Source organism: Petromyzon marinus, unplaced genomic scaffold, assembly GCF_048934315.1.
Source record: "Petromyzon marinus isolate PM22_M1 ecotype Great Lakes invasive population unplaced genomic scaffold, UKy_Petmar_22M1.pri1.0 PM_G_Scaffold_20, whole genome shotgun sequence".
NCBI lineage: Eukaryota > Metazoa > Chordata > Hyperoartia > Petromyzontiformes > Petromyzontidae > Petromyzon > Petromyzon marinus.
Window position 1 is genome coordinate 440,457 of NW_027422762.1, and position 15,459 is coordinate 455,915.

Below are 15,459 nucleotides of genomic sequence, written 5' to 3' on the forward strand. Positions count from 1 at the left end.
GAGCACCAATTGGGTCGAGGCTCAAAAGAAAGCCGTCCCTTGGTGTGGACCAATCAGTTTCAAGGACAATGCATATATTATCATAGTAGGTTTTTTGTTTGCATTTTGACTGCAGGTATTGTGGTTAATGCAGTAACATGAATCCTCGTAAAAAGGTTTCAGTTTTGTTGCCAGAAAAAAGGGGAAAAACCCTATCATTACATTTTGGTACTGGCAAAGGAGGTCTAATGATGAATAATAGCTTTCAAACACTGCACGTGGTTATCCGCTGTTGGCATAGCCAACACCTTAAACGCCTTTTGTTTTGTCAATATAAATCGGAGCAGGCTGTTACGGTATAATAACGACGTGCCCGCTAAACTCGGGCCCTCTTGTCCACTGATGAACGAGGAAATTTAACAAAAAATGACAACAGAAACTCACGCAAATTAAGAAGTAAGCTAAAGTAACAAAAATATTTGGGTTTCTTTAATCAAAACACACCTCCATATTGATTACAAACCCTCACGCAAACATTCCCCCCGACTCGTGCGTTTATACGTTGGCCGAATGCGAAAGCCACGATGTCACACAAAACGCGTTCTAAGGAGATTTGAACTCTCAATGCTCTGGGTTACAAACCCAGCGCCGAATCCCCCGAGCCACGAGGCTGGGTGCCGGCGTGCCCCCCGTGCCGTCGCGAGCGCGTTAGCGGGGTGCCCGTGCTCTGCCGCTCGAATCTTAAAAGCGCAAACGGTCGCCTCCGATTAAATCTTGACGGAAGAATGTCAAGAAAACCTCCAAAGTCGAGACGATCAAAACGGCGGCGGGGCATTGGGGGGCCGAGTAAATGGAACGTGGGATGGCAAAAAGCGATTTGAGCGATAACGACGCCCGAGAGTAAAACCATCCCGCTAAATCAAGACGTGCAGGTCGTGGGGCGCGTCCACGCCGTGGGAGGCGCCGCCAGCGGCCTGCTCGGGGGGCTCCTGGTGGGCCCTCGGCGTCGCCCCCAGCTCCGTCTGAAGCTCCTGCACCTCGTCACGGAGCTGCCACAATTCCGATGGTGACGTCGCTCTGGGACCCGCCGTGGACTCCGGCTCGACAGCATCTGCCACCCTAGAAACGAGTCGAATTTCAATAAGAGTATTTTCATTAACAAAATATATATATACACTCTCCATGATAGAGGGTTTTTTGGTTATATCGCATGTATAGTGCAGTGTATAGTGTAGTATAAAGTGCAGTGTATAGTGTAATGTATAGTAGTATAAAGTGCAGTGTATAGTGTAGTGTATAGTAGTGTATAGTGTAGTGTATAGTGTAGTGTATAGCGTAGTGTATAGTAGTGTATAGTGCAGTGTATAGTGTAGTGTATAGTGTAGTGTATAGTGCAGTGTATAGTGTAGTGTATAGTGTAGTGTATAGTGCAGTGCATAATGTAGTGTATAGTGCAGTGGATAGTAGTGTATAGTGTAGTGTATAGTTTACTGTAGTGTGTAGTGTAGTGTATAGTGTAGTGTATAGTGTAGTGTATAGTGTAATGTATAGTGCAGTGCATAGTGTAGTGTATAATGCAGTGGATAGTAGTGTATAGTGTAGTTTATAGTGTACTGTAGTGTGTAGTGTAGTGTATAGTGTAGTGTATAGTGTAGTGTATAGCGCAGTGTATAGTGCAGTGTATAGTGTAGTGAATAGTGCAGTGTATAGTGTAGTGTATAGTGCAGTGTATAGTGTAGTGTATAGTGCAGTGCATAGTGCAGTGGATAGTGCAGTGTATAGTGCAGTGTATAGTGCAGTGTATTGTAGTGTATAGTGTAGTGTATAGTGCAGTGTATAGTGCAGTGTATAGTGTAGTGTATAGTGCAGTGTATAGTGCAGTGTATAGTGCACACAACATCTATATACATATTCTTAGCTCTTTCGGTAAAGTCACGTTGCAGGGAAACAATAACATAATAAAATATATATAAAACAATAAAACCGGATTCCCACCACCATCCATCACAGAAGAATTCTCTCATCAAGACTCTGTACCATACAGCCCAATGCATATCCGACCAGGAACACATAGTCAGTGAACTCAAGCACGTACACCAAGTTCTTAAGGCTAATGGTTACTCCAACTATACAATCCGCAAAGCTATCACTCAAACCATGAAGGACCCTCTTGAGGAGCCTTTCAAAACCATCACTTTACTCTACATTGCAGGGATCACAAAAAAGATCTCTAAAATCTTGAATAAACACAAGATCCAGGTCCGTTTCAACACATTACATAAAATCCGTGATCTGGTTCCGTCTGTAAAAGAAGTGATTCCGGACATACAGTACATTGGAGAAACCAAACGCCACGTCTCGGACCGCATCCGTGAACACAAAGCAGACCTTAAACACGGTAGGACCAACACCTCGGCCGTGGCAGATCATTGTTATAATTCAGTAGGCTCACATGACATTGACTTTTCCAAGACAGAGGTTCTTTGTAAGCCATCTGGCTACCATGAGAGATTCGTTCATGAGGCTATCCACATATACAAGCACAGAGACAATTCCAACCGAGAAGATGGATTCTGGCTTAGCAATCATTGGAAAGATTTGATTAACCATTTCAGGTCTTAATTGATTGTTCACGCTTACAGTGGCTTTCAGACAGCATACATTAATTTTTCGTCTCCCCCCTCCTCTTTTCAGAACATAGATGGACTCGTCCTTCTAAATAAACTGCCAAATCGCTGCGCGTGGCGCTGATGTTTTTTAAAAATAAATAAAGACACCGTTTAAAAATAAATAAATTGATGCAAACCGACACACCTGATGACGACCGTTTGTGTTATGGTCGAAACGTCGTGAGAATTTTTATTGTTTTATATATATTTTTTATTATTTTATTGTTTCCCTTCAACGTGACTTTACCGAAAGAGCTAAGAATATTAATTACTGCAGTCACGAAAGCTTTAAATCAAAATCTATATACATAGCTATCAACACATACACTACACTATACACTACACACACAACATCGATATACATAGCTATCAACACATATACTACACTATAAAATATACACAACATATATATAGCTATCAACACGTACACTACACTATACACTACAAACACAACATCTATATCCATAGCTATCAACACATACACTACATTGTACACTACACTATAAACTACACACAACATCTATATACATAGCTATCAACACATACACTACACTATACAGTATACACTACACACACAACAGCTATATACATAGCTATCAACACATACACTACACTACACACACATCTATATACATAGCTATCAACACATACACTACACTATACACTATACACAACATCTATATATATAACTATCAACACATACACTACATTATACACTATACTATAAACTATACACAACATCTATATACATAGCTATCAACACATACACTACACTATACACTACACACAACATCTATACATAGCTATCAACACATACACTACACTATACACTACACTATAAACTACAAACATCTATATACATAGCTATCAACACATACACTACACTATAAACTACACACATCTATATACATCGCTATCAACACATACACTACACTATACATTACAAACACAACATCTATATACATAGCTATCAACACATACACTACACTATACACTACAAACACAACATCTATATACATACTATTAACACATACACTACATTGTACACTACACTATAAACTACCCACAACAGCTATATACATAGCTATCAAAACATACACTACGCTATACAGTATACACTACACACACAACATCTATATACATAGCTATCAACACATACACTATACACTACACACAACATATATATAGCTATCAACACATACACTACATTATACACTACACTATAAACTATACACAACATTTATATACATAGCTATCAACACATACACTACACTATAAACTATACACAACATCTATATACATAGCTATCAACACATACACTACATTATACACTACACTATACAATACACACAACATCTATATACATAGCTATCAACACATACACTACATTATACACTATACACTACACACAACATCTATATACATAGCTATCAACACATACACTACATTATACACTACACTATAAACTATACACAACATCTATATACATAGCTATCAACACATACACTACATTATACACTACACTATAAACTATACACAACATCTATATATATAGCGGTTGGGAAGCTGACGGAACCGTTATTATTTCCCTTCCACGTGACTTTACCGAAAGAACCAAGAATAAGAGACAGCTTTGTTTAGAGCCTAGTCTCAAACAGTGTTAGATGAGAGGACAATGCCACTATGAAGACATTGACAGCTCGGGGTGAGACACACGAGGCTCTAAAGAAAGCTGTCTCTGGTGTGGACCAATCAGTTTCAAAGACAATGCATCATCATAGACTACCAGAGCGTGTTTCTTTTTGCATGTTCATTACAAGTACCGTGTGCGTGGCCAATGCAGTGAGATGATTCCTTGCAAGAGGTTTACGTTTGGTGTTATCATGTTCACACAGCTGTTTTATTTCTAGAAAAGGGTAAAACCAATTCTTATATTTTGTTACTGGCAAGGGAGGTCCCATGATGTTTTTGCTGTTGTCATCATCGGCGAAACGTCACGGAAACTCGAATTGTCGGCGTAGTTGGGGGTCGCTCTCTGACACACAGCCGGCGAGTGTCGAGCCGGTAGCGACCCAGCACGTTTAGTTTACGTGACGCAATGCCAACCGCGCCGGCGAGGCCCCACACCTGCTCCGTGGCCGGTGCCTCCCGCTCAGCGAGTCGTGGATGGCGCCCAGCCCCAGGTAGGCAATCTCGGACAGTTGGAGCAGGAGGCTGAGACCGGCGACTGCGTACATGACCAGAAGGAATACGGTCTTCTCTGTGGGGCGCGACACAAAGCAGTCGACGCTATTCAGGCAGGGGTCACGGACGCACTGGAAGCGCGGTGCCACCTCCAAGCCATACATCAGGTACTGCCCCACCAGGAAGCCGACCTCGGCCAGCGTGCGGGCCAGCAGCTGGAGGGTGTAGGCCACCATCAGGCCGTCCGTCTTGATCCTCCACCGCTCGTTGTGCTGTTTCCCCTTGCCGTCTTCTTCACCCTCCAGCTCCTCTTCCACCTCCACCTCCTCCACCACCTCCTCCTCTTTCTCCGTGCATTCAACCACGCGGTCGGGGCCGCCGGCTCGCTTGGCTCGCTTGGTTTGTTCGTCTCGCTTGTACTCGATCCTACCACGACAGAGAGCGGCGGCGTTGAAGTTTCACCCCTCGGTGTGAAACGTCGCGAGCAAATGGAAATATGCGCTCGCTATGAAACGTGACATTACGACGAACAGCAACAGCTACGAGGCTCTTCAACGTGACTTTACCGAAAAAACTAAGAATATGAATTACTGCAGTCACGAAAGCTTTAAATCAAAATTTTAGCTACGAGGCTGTCCGGGATTCCACTTTCACTTCTGATCGTCGCCTCTGAGAGACCACTTAAAGTGTCCGTGCCGGTGACAATGATCCGAATCAGTTCTGGGCCTACCCTAGGTCGACTAAGCCTCGAATGAGTACCTGTTGAGATTTGTAAAAACTTTGCCAACTGGGGAGAAAAATGCAGCCCGGCGTGGCTTTGGCCATAGACCCCCCTCGTGTGCTTTGAGGCAGCGCTCATGAGCAGCGCTTATCCCGACAGCCTGTGCAGACTACACGGGGGAATTTTGTCTTTGTGCGTGTGTGGCCCCGTGCGCGTCCGCGTGTGTCTGTGTGTGCGTGGCCTTACCGTGCACGTAGCCTGGCACAAGCACCGCGGTGACGTCACCACCGATTAGTGGCAAATGGCGGTTGTTGTTGTGGATGTCTGTGCGCTACAAGCAAGCCAGCATCGGGACTCGAGGTAAGTGAAAATATTTACCTTCCTTTATTTTACGCTTTATTTACTACTAGCGGGAAGCACCCGGCGTTGCCCGGGGGAAAAAAATATTGAAAAACTTCTCAAAACTTAAAAACATAACATATACAAATAAAAAAATAAACGATGATCATTGCCTCATTCATAAAAATTTAAATAAAACCCAACGCGCGGCGGAAAAAAAACGTACGCTCGCGCGCCAAGATTCGATTCTTTAGATCGCGCAAAGGAATCGAAGGTTGTAGATTTCTTTAGAATCGGCCTATTCCCAATTACTCGATACCACAAAAGCTCACCAGATATAGATTCTCGTCACACTTCATCGTCATCCCCCCCCCCCCAAAAAAGTGTATTTTTATGTTTGCATGGTGTACAGTATGGAAAGTACCCACATGGCAAATTTCAAGTGTGTTGCATGTCGGGAAGTACGCTAAACATTTCGAACAGACACACATATTCACAAAATTCCCTATAATAAATATAGATACACTACGCAATTATAATATCGCATGCAGATGTATTATATTTCTTACTGTTGAAGAGTTTAACAATACTTCCCTTTTTGCTGTTGAACCGCAGCGTATTTCACGACGCTGACCGGGTGCGTGTTTAAACACAGCGCAGATTCGCTCTCCTGAAGTAAACTAGCCGTTCGGACGTACCGACGGGGGGGCTCGGGAACGGAACTCCATTCCTAAGTCAAGGGGAAACCTTGCCGGCCCTTTCACCGTTCAAACTCGTGACCAAATCGACGGCGCAGCCTAATTAAAAAACAAATTAAAACATTTCCAACTGCGGGCAGCCATTCAAATTTCCACCGTAGCCCCCCCGCTGTGAAAACTCCCTCCGGGGACCTCCGTACCTGGTGATGCGATGCACTGCAAAGCCGAGGTACAGGATGGTGGGCGTGGCAACCGCGATGCTCTGGAACACCCAGAAGCGGACGTGGGAGAGCGGTGCGAAGCTGTCGTAGCAGACGTTCTCGCAGCCGGGCTGCGCCGTGTTGCACGCGAAGCTGCCCTGCTCGTCGTAGTAGATGGACTCGCCGGCGACCGTCGTGAGAATGATGCGAAAGATGAGGAAGGTGGTGATCCACAGCTTGCTCAGGAAGGTGGAGTGCCGATCAACCTTCTCCAGCAGCTGCGTGAGGTAGACCCAGCTCATCGTGGCCGCCGGTCAGATGCAGCGACGCCGCTGCGGGGAAATGTTCACACGAGTTTGTACATGCACTACTCTACTTACAAACCTTCAACTTAAAGACTTTTAGAGATAATAAAAAAATCTATCCCGTTTGTCCATTTGCCCGTTTGGAATGAGAGTCGTAAGTTCAACCTCCACGCACAATAAATGGCAGTGGTGGCCTCTACATCGACAGAAGGTGAAGAACCATTGGCAACTACATCTGTAGAACGTGATGAACCAGTGGCATCTACATCTGCAGAACACGAAGAACCAGTGGCGTCTAGATCTGCAGAACGTGTAGAACCAGTGGCATCTAGATCTGAAGAACTTGAAGAACCAGTGGCATCTACATCTGCAGAACGTGAAGAACCAGTGGCATCTACATCTGCAGAACGTGAAGAACCAGTGGCATATACATCTGCAGAACGTGAAGAACCAGTGCCATCTACATCTACAGAATGTGAAGAACCGGTGGCATCTACATCTACAGAACGTGAAGAACCAGTGGCATCTACATCTACAGAACACGAAGAACCAACCGCATCTACATCTGCAGAAAGTGAATAACCAGTTGCATCTACATCTACAGAACATCAAGAACCAGTGGCATCTACATCTACAGAACGTGAAGAACCAGTGGCATCTACATCTACAGAACGTGAAGAACCAGTGGCATCTACATCTACAGAACGTGAAGAATCAGTGGCATCTACATCTGCAGAACATGAAGAACCAGTTGCATCTACATCTACAGAATGTGAAGAACCAGTGGCATCTACATCTACAGAATGTGAAGAACCAGTGGCATCTACATCTGCAGAATGCGAAGAACCAGTGGCATCTACATCTGCAGAACGTGAAGAACCAGTTGCATCTACATCTACAGAACGTGAAGAACCAGTGGCATCATAATCTGCAGAATGCGAAGAACCAGTGGCATCAACATCTGCAGAACGCGAAGAACCAGTGGCATCTACATCTGCAGAAAGCGAAGAACCAGTGGCATCTACATCTACAGAATGTGAAGAACCAGTGGCATCTACATCTGCAGAATGCGAAGAACCAGTGGCATCTACATCTACAGAACGTCAAGAACCAGTGAAATCTAGAGAACGCGAAGAACCAGTGGCATCTACATCTGCAGAACGTGAAGAACCAGTGGCATCTACATCTGCAGAACGGGAAGAACGAGTGGCATCGTAATCTGCAGAACGCGATGAACCAGTGGCATCTACATCTGCAGAACGTGAAGAACCAGTGGCATCTACATCTACAGAACACGAAGAACCAGTGGGATCTACATCTGCAGAACATGAAGAACCAGAACATGATGAACCAGAGGCATCTACATCTGCAGAACGTGATGAAGCAGTTGCATCTACATCTACAGAACGTGAAGAACCTGTTGAATCTATATCTACAGAACGTGAAGAACCAGTGGCAACTACATCTGCAAAACGTGAATAACCAGTTGCATCTACATTTACAGAACATGAAGAACCAGTGGCATCTACATCTGCAGAACGTGATGAATCAGTTGCATCTACATCTACAGAACGTGAAGAACCAGTGGCATCTAAATCTACAGAACACGAAGAACCAATGGCATCTACATCTGCAGAACGTGAAGAACCTGTTGCATCTACATCTACAGAACATGAAGAACCTGTTGCATCTACATCTACAGAACGTGAAGAAACCAGTGGCATCTACATCTACAGAACGTGAAGAACCAGTTGCATCTACATCTACAGAACATGAAGAACCAGTGGCATCTACATCTGCAGAACGTGAAGAACCAGTTGCATCTACATCTGCAGAACATGAAGAACCAGTGGCATTTAAATCTGCAGAACACGAAGAACCAGTGGCATCTACATCTGCAGAACATGATTAACCAGTGGCATCTACATCTACAGAACGTGAAGAACCAGTGGCATCTACATCTACAGAACGTGAAGAACCTGTTGCATCTACATCTACAGAACGTGAAGAAACCAGTGGCATCTACATCTACAGAATGTGAAGAACCAGTTGCATCTACATCTACAGAACATGAAGAACCAGTGGCATCTACATCTGCAGAACGTGAAGAACCAGTTGCATCTACATCTGCAGAACATGAAGAACCAGTGGCATTTAAATCTGCAGAACACGAAGAACCAGTGGCATCTACATCTGCAGAACATGATTAACCAGTGGCATCTACATCTACAGAACGTGAAGAACCAGTGGCATCTACATCTGCAGAACGTGAAGAACCTGTTGCATCTACATCTACAGAACGTGAAGAAACCAGTGGCATCTACATCTACAGAACGTGAAGAACCAGTTGCATCTACATCTACAGAACATGAAGAACCAGTGGCATCTACATCTGCAGAACGTGAAGAACCAGTTGCATCTACATCTGCAGAACATGAAGAACCAGTGGCATTTAAATCTGCAGAACACGAAGAACCAGTGGCATCTACATCTGCAGAACATGATTAACCAGTGGCATCTACATCTACAGAACGTGAAGAACCAGTGGCATCTACATCTACAGAACGTGAAGAACCTGTTGCATCTACATCTACAGAACGTGAAGAAACCAGTGGCATCTACATCTACAGAATGTGAAGAACCAGTTGCATCTACATCTACAGAACATGAAGAACCAGTGGCATCTACATCTGCAGAACGTGAAGAACCAGTTGCATCTACATCTGCAGAACATGAAGAACCAGTGGCATTTAAATCTGCAGAACACGAAGAACCAGTGGCATCTACATCTGCAGAACATGATTAACCAGTGGCATCTACATCTACAGAACGTGAAGAACCAGTGGCATCTACATCTGCAGAACGTGAAGAACCAGTTGCATCTACATCTACAGAACGTGAAGAATCAGTGGCATCTACATCTGCAGATCATGAAGAACAAGTTGCATCTACATCTACAGAATGTGAAGAACCAGTAGCATCTACATCTACAGAACGTGAAGAACCAGTTGCATCTACATCTACAGAACATGAAGAACCAGTGGCATCTACATCTGCAGAACGTGAAGAACCAGTTGCATCTACATCTGCAGAACATGAAGAACCAGTGGCATTTAAATCTGCAGAACACGAAGAACCAGTTGCATCTACATCTACAGAACATGATTAACCAGTGGCATCTACATCTACAGAAAGTGAAGAACCAGTGGCATCTACATCTGCAGAACGTGAAGAACCAGTTGCATCTACATCTACAGAACGTGAAAAATCAGTGGCATCTACATCTGCAGATCATGAAGAACCAGTTGCATCTACATCTACAGAATGTGAAGAACCAGTGGCATCTACATCTACAGAACATGAAAAACCAGTAGCATCTACATCTACAGAACGTGAAGAACCAGTGGCATCTACATCTACAGAACGTGAAGAACCAGTGGCATCTACATCTACAGAACGTGAAGAATCAGTGGCATCTACATCTGCAGAACATGAAGAACCAGTTGCATCTACATCTACAGAATGTGAAGAACCAGTGGTATCTACATATACAGAATGTGAGGAACCAGTGGCTTCAACATCTGCAGAATACGAAGAACCAGTGGCATCTACATCTGCAGAACGTGAAGAACCAGTTGCATCTACATCTACAGAACGTGAAGAACCAGTGGCATCATAATCTGCAGAACACGAAGAACCAGTGGCATCTACATCTACAGAACGTGAAGAACCAGTTGCATCTACATCTACAGAACATGAAGAACCAGTGGCATCTACATCTGCAGAACGTGAAGAACCAGTTGCATCTACATCTGCAGAACATGAAGAACCAGTGGCATTTAAATCTGCAGAACACGAAGAACCAGTGGCATCTACATCTGCAGAACATGATTAACCAGTGGCATCTACATCTACAGAACGTGAAGAACCAGTGGCATCTACATCTACAGAACGTGAAGAACCTGTTGCATCTACATCTACAGAACGTGAAGAAACCAGTGGCATCTACATCTACAGAATGTGAAGAACCAGTTGCATCTACATCTACAGAACATGAAGAACCAGTGGCATCTACATCTGCAGAACGTGAAGAACCAGTTGCATCTACATCTGCAGAACATGAAGAACCAGTGGCATTTAAATCTGCAGAACACGAAGAACCAGTGGCATCTACATCTGCAGAACATGATTAACCAGTGGCATCTACATCTACAGAACGTGAAGAACCAGTGGCATCTACATCTGCAGAACGTGAAGAACCAGTTGCATCTACATCTACAGAACGTGAAGAATCAGTGGCATCTACATCTGCAGATCATGAAGAACCAGTTGCATCTACATCTACAGAATGTGAAGAACCAGTAGCATCTACATCTACAGAACGTGAAGAACCAGTTGCATCTACATCTACAGAACATGAAGAACCAGTGGCATCTACATCTGCAGAACGTGAAGAACCAGTTGCATCTACATCTGCAGAACATGAAGAACCAGTGGCATTTAAATCTGCAGAACACGAAGAACCAGTTGCATCTACATCTACAGAACATGATTAACCAGTGGCATCTACATCTACAGAAAGTGAAGAACCAGTGGCATCTACATCTGCAGAACGTGAAGAACCAGTTGCATCTACATCTACAGAACGTGAAAAATCAGTGGCATCTACATCTGCAGATCATGAAGAACCAGTTGCATCTACATCTACAGAATGTGAAGAACCAGTGGCATCTACATCTACAGAACATGAAAAACCAGTAGCATCTACATCTACAGAACGTGAAGAACCAGTGGCATCTACATCTACAGAACGTGAAGAACCAGTGGCATCTACATCTACAGAACGTGAAGAATCAGTGGCATCTACATCTGCAGAACATGAAGAACCAGTTGCATCTACATCTACAGAATGTGAAGAACCAGTGGCATCTACATATACAGAATGTGAGGAACCAGTGGCTTCAACATCTGCAGAATACGAAGAACCAGTGGCATCTACATCTGCAGAACGTGAAGAACCAGTTGCATCTACATCTACAGAACGTGAAGAACCAGTGGCATCATAATCTGCAGAACACGAAGAACCAGTGGCATCTACATCTGCAGAACGCGAAAAACCAGTGGTATCTACATCTGCAGAACGCGAAGAACCAGTGGCATCTACATCTGCAGAACGTGAAGAACCAGTGGCATTTACATCTGCAGAACGTGAAGAACCAGTCCCATCTACATCTACAGAACGTGAAGAACCAGTGGCATCTACATCTACAGAACGTGAAGAACCAGTGGCATCTACATCTACAGAACACGAAGAACCAACGGCATCTACATCTGCAGAACGTGAATAACCAGTTGCATCTACATCGACAGAACATGAGGAACCAGTGGTATCTACATCTACAGAACGTGAAGAACCAGTGGCATCTACATCTACAGAACGTGAAGAACCAGTGGCATCTACATCTACAGAACGTGAAGAATCAGTGGCATCTACATCTGCAGAACATGAAGAACCAGTTGCATCTACATCTACAGAATGTGAAGAACCAGTGGCATCTACATCTACAGAATGTGAAGAACCAGTGGCATCTACATCTGCAGAATGCGAAGAACCAGTGGCATCAACATCTGCAGAACGTAAAGAACCAGTTGCATCTACATCTACAGAACGTGAAGAACCAGTGGCATCATAATCTGCAGAATGTGAAGAACCAGTGGCATCTACATCTGCAGAACATGAAGAACCAGTTGCATCTACATCTACAGAATGTGAAGAACCAGTGGCATCTACATCTGCAGAATGCGAAGAACCAGTGGCATCAACATCTGCAGAACGTGAAGAACCAGTTGCATCTACATCTACAGAACGTGAAGAACCAGTGGCATCATAATCTGCAGAATGCGAAGAACCAGTGGCATCTACATCTGCAGAACGCGAAGAACCAGTAGCATCTACATCTGCAGAACGCGAAGAACCAGTGGCATCTACATCTACAGAATGTGAAGAACCAGTGGCATCTACATCTGCAGAATGCGAAGAACCAGTGGCATCTACATCTACAGAACGTCAAGAACCAGTGAAATCTAGAGAATGCGAAGAACCAGTGGCATCTACATCTGCAGAACGTGAAGAACCAGTGGCATCTACATCTGCAGAACGGGAAGAACGAGTGGCATACCAATCTGCAGAACGCGATGAACCAGTGGCATCTACATCTGCAGAACGCGACGAACCAGTGGCATCTACATCTACAGAACGTGAAGAACCAGTGGCATCTACATCTGCAGAACGTCAATAACCAGTTGCATCTACATCTACAGAACACGAAGAACCAGTGGGATCAACATCTGCAGAACATGAAGAACCAGAACATGATGAACCAGTGGCATCTACATCTGCAGAACGTGATGAAGCAGTTGCATCTACATCTACAGAACGTGAAGAACCAGTGGCATCTAAATCTACAGAACACGAAGAACCAATGGCATCTACATCTGCAGAACGTGAAGGACCTGTTGCATCTACATCTACAGAACGTGAAGAACCAGTTGCATCTACATCTGCAGAACATGAAGAACCAGTGGCATTTAAATCTGCAAAACATGAAGAACCAGTGGCATCTACATCTGCAGAACATGATGAACCAGTGGAATCTACATCTGCAGAACGTGAAGAACCAGTTGCATCTACATCTGCAGAACGTGAAGAACCAGTTGCATTTACATCTACAGAACGTGAAGAATCAGTGGCATCTACATCTGCAGAACATGAAGAACCAGTTGCATCTACATCTACAGAATGTGAAGAACCAGTGGCATCTACATCTACAGAACATGAAGAACCAGTGGCATCTACATCTACAGAACGTGAAGAACCAGTGGCATCTACATCGACAGAACGTGAAGAACCAGTGGCATCTACATCTACAGAACGTGAAGAACCAGTGGCATCTACATCTACAAAACATGAAGAACCAGTTGCATCTACATCTACAGAATGTGAAGAACCAGTGGCATCTACAGAATGTGAAGAACCAGTGGCATCTACATCTGCAGAATGCGAAGAACCAGTGGCATCTACATCTGCAGAACGTGAAGAACCAGTTGCATCTACATCTACAGAACGTGAAGAACCAGTGGCATCATAATCTGCAGAACGCGAAGAACCAGTGGCATCTACAACTGCAGAACGCGAAGAACCAGTGGTATCTACATCTGCAGAACGCGAAGAACCAGTGGCATCTACATCTGCAGAACATGAAGAACCAGTTGCATCTACATCTACAGAATGTGAAGAACCAGTGGCATCTACATCTACAGAATGTGAAGAACCAGTGGCATCTACATCTGCAGAATGCGAAGAACCAGTGGCATCAACATCTGCAGAACGTAAAGAACCAGTTGCATCTACATCTACAGAACGTGAAGAACCAGTGGCATCATAATCTGCAGAATGTGAAGAACCAGTGGCATCTACATCTGCAGAACATGAAGAACCAGTTGCATCTACATCTACAGAATGTGAAGAACCAGTGGCATCTACATCTGCAGAATGCGAAGAACCAGTGGCATCAACATCTGCAGAACGTGAAGAACCAGTTGCATCTACATCTACAGAACGTGAAGAACCAGTGGCATCATAATCTGCAGAATGCGAAGAACCAGTGGCATCTACATCTGCAGAACGCGAAGAACCAGTAGCATCTACATCTGCAGAACGCGAAGAACCAGTGGCATCTACATCTACAGAATGTGAAGAACCAGTGGCATCTACATCTGCAGAATGCGAAGAACCAGTGGCATCTACATCTACAGAACGTCAAGAACCAGTGAAATCTAGAGAATGCGAAGAACCAGTGGCATCTACATCTGCAGAACGTGAAGAACCAGTGGCATCTACATCTGCAGAACGGGAAGAACGAGTGGCATAACAATCTGCAGAACGCGATGAACCAGTGGCATCTACATCTGCAGAACGCGACGAACCAGTGGCATCTACATCTACAGAACGTGAAGAACCAGTGGCATCTACATCTGCAGAACGTCAATAACCAGTTGCATCTACATCTACAGAACACGAAGAACCAGTGGGATCAACATCTGCAGAACATGAAGAACCAGAACATGATGAACCAGTGGCATCTACATCTGCAGAACGTGATGAAGCAGTTGCATCTACATCTACAGAACGTGAAGAACCAGTGGCATCTAAATCTACAGAACACGAAGAACCAATGGCATCTACATCTGCAGAACGTGAAGGACCTGTTGCATCTACATCTACAGAACGTGAAGAACCAGTTGCATCTACATCTGCAGAACATGAAGAACCAGTGGCATTTAAATCTGCAAAACATGAAGAAC

General features: G+C 44.2%; 1 protein-coding gene across 2 annotated transcripts in view; it reads right to left on the reverse strand.

Moving 5' to 3' along the window:
- Positions 1-441: 441 nt before the first annotated feature.
- Positions 442-15,459, reverse strand: part of LOC142912390 (gap junction gamma-1 protein-like) — a 34,299-nt gene continuing 19,281 nt past the window's right edge. For both annotated transcript variants that reach the window (XM_076060559.1, XM_076060560.1), the window contains exons 3-5: positions 6,791-7,122; positions 4,776-5,258; positions 442-1,098 (exon numbers count right to left, since the gene is read on the reverse strand). In XM_076060559.1, the coding sequence (XP_075916674.1) occupies positions 894-1,098; positions 4,776-5,258; positions 6,791-7,092 (990 nt within the window). In that variant the 5' untranslated portion in view covers positions 7,093-7,122 and the 3' untranslated portion in view covers positions 442-893. The remainder of the gene's footprint in view (positions 1,099-4,775; positions 5,259-6,790; positions 7,123-15,459) is intronic.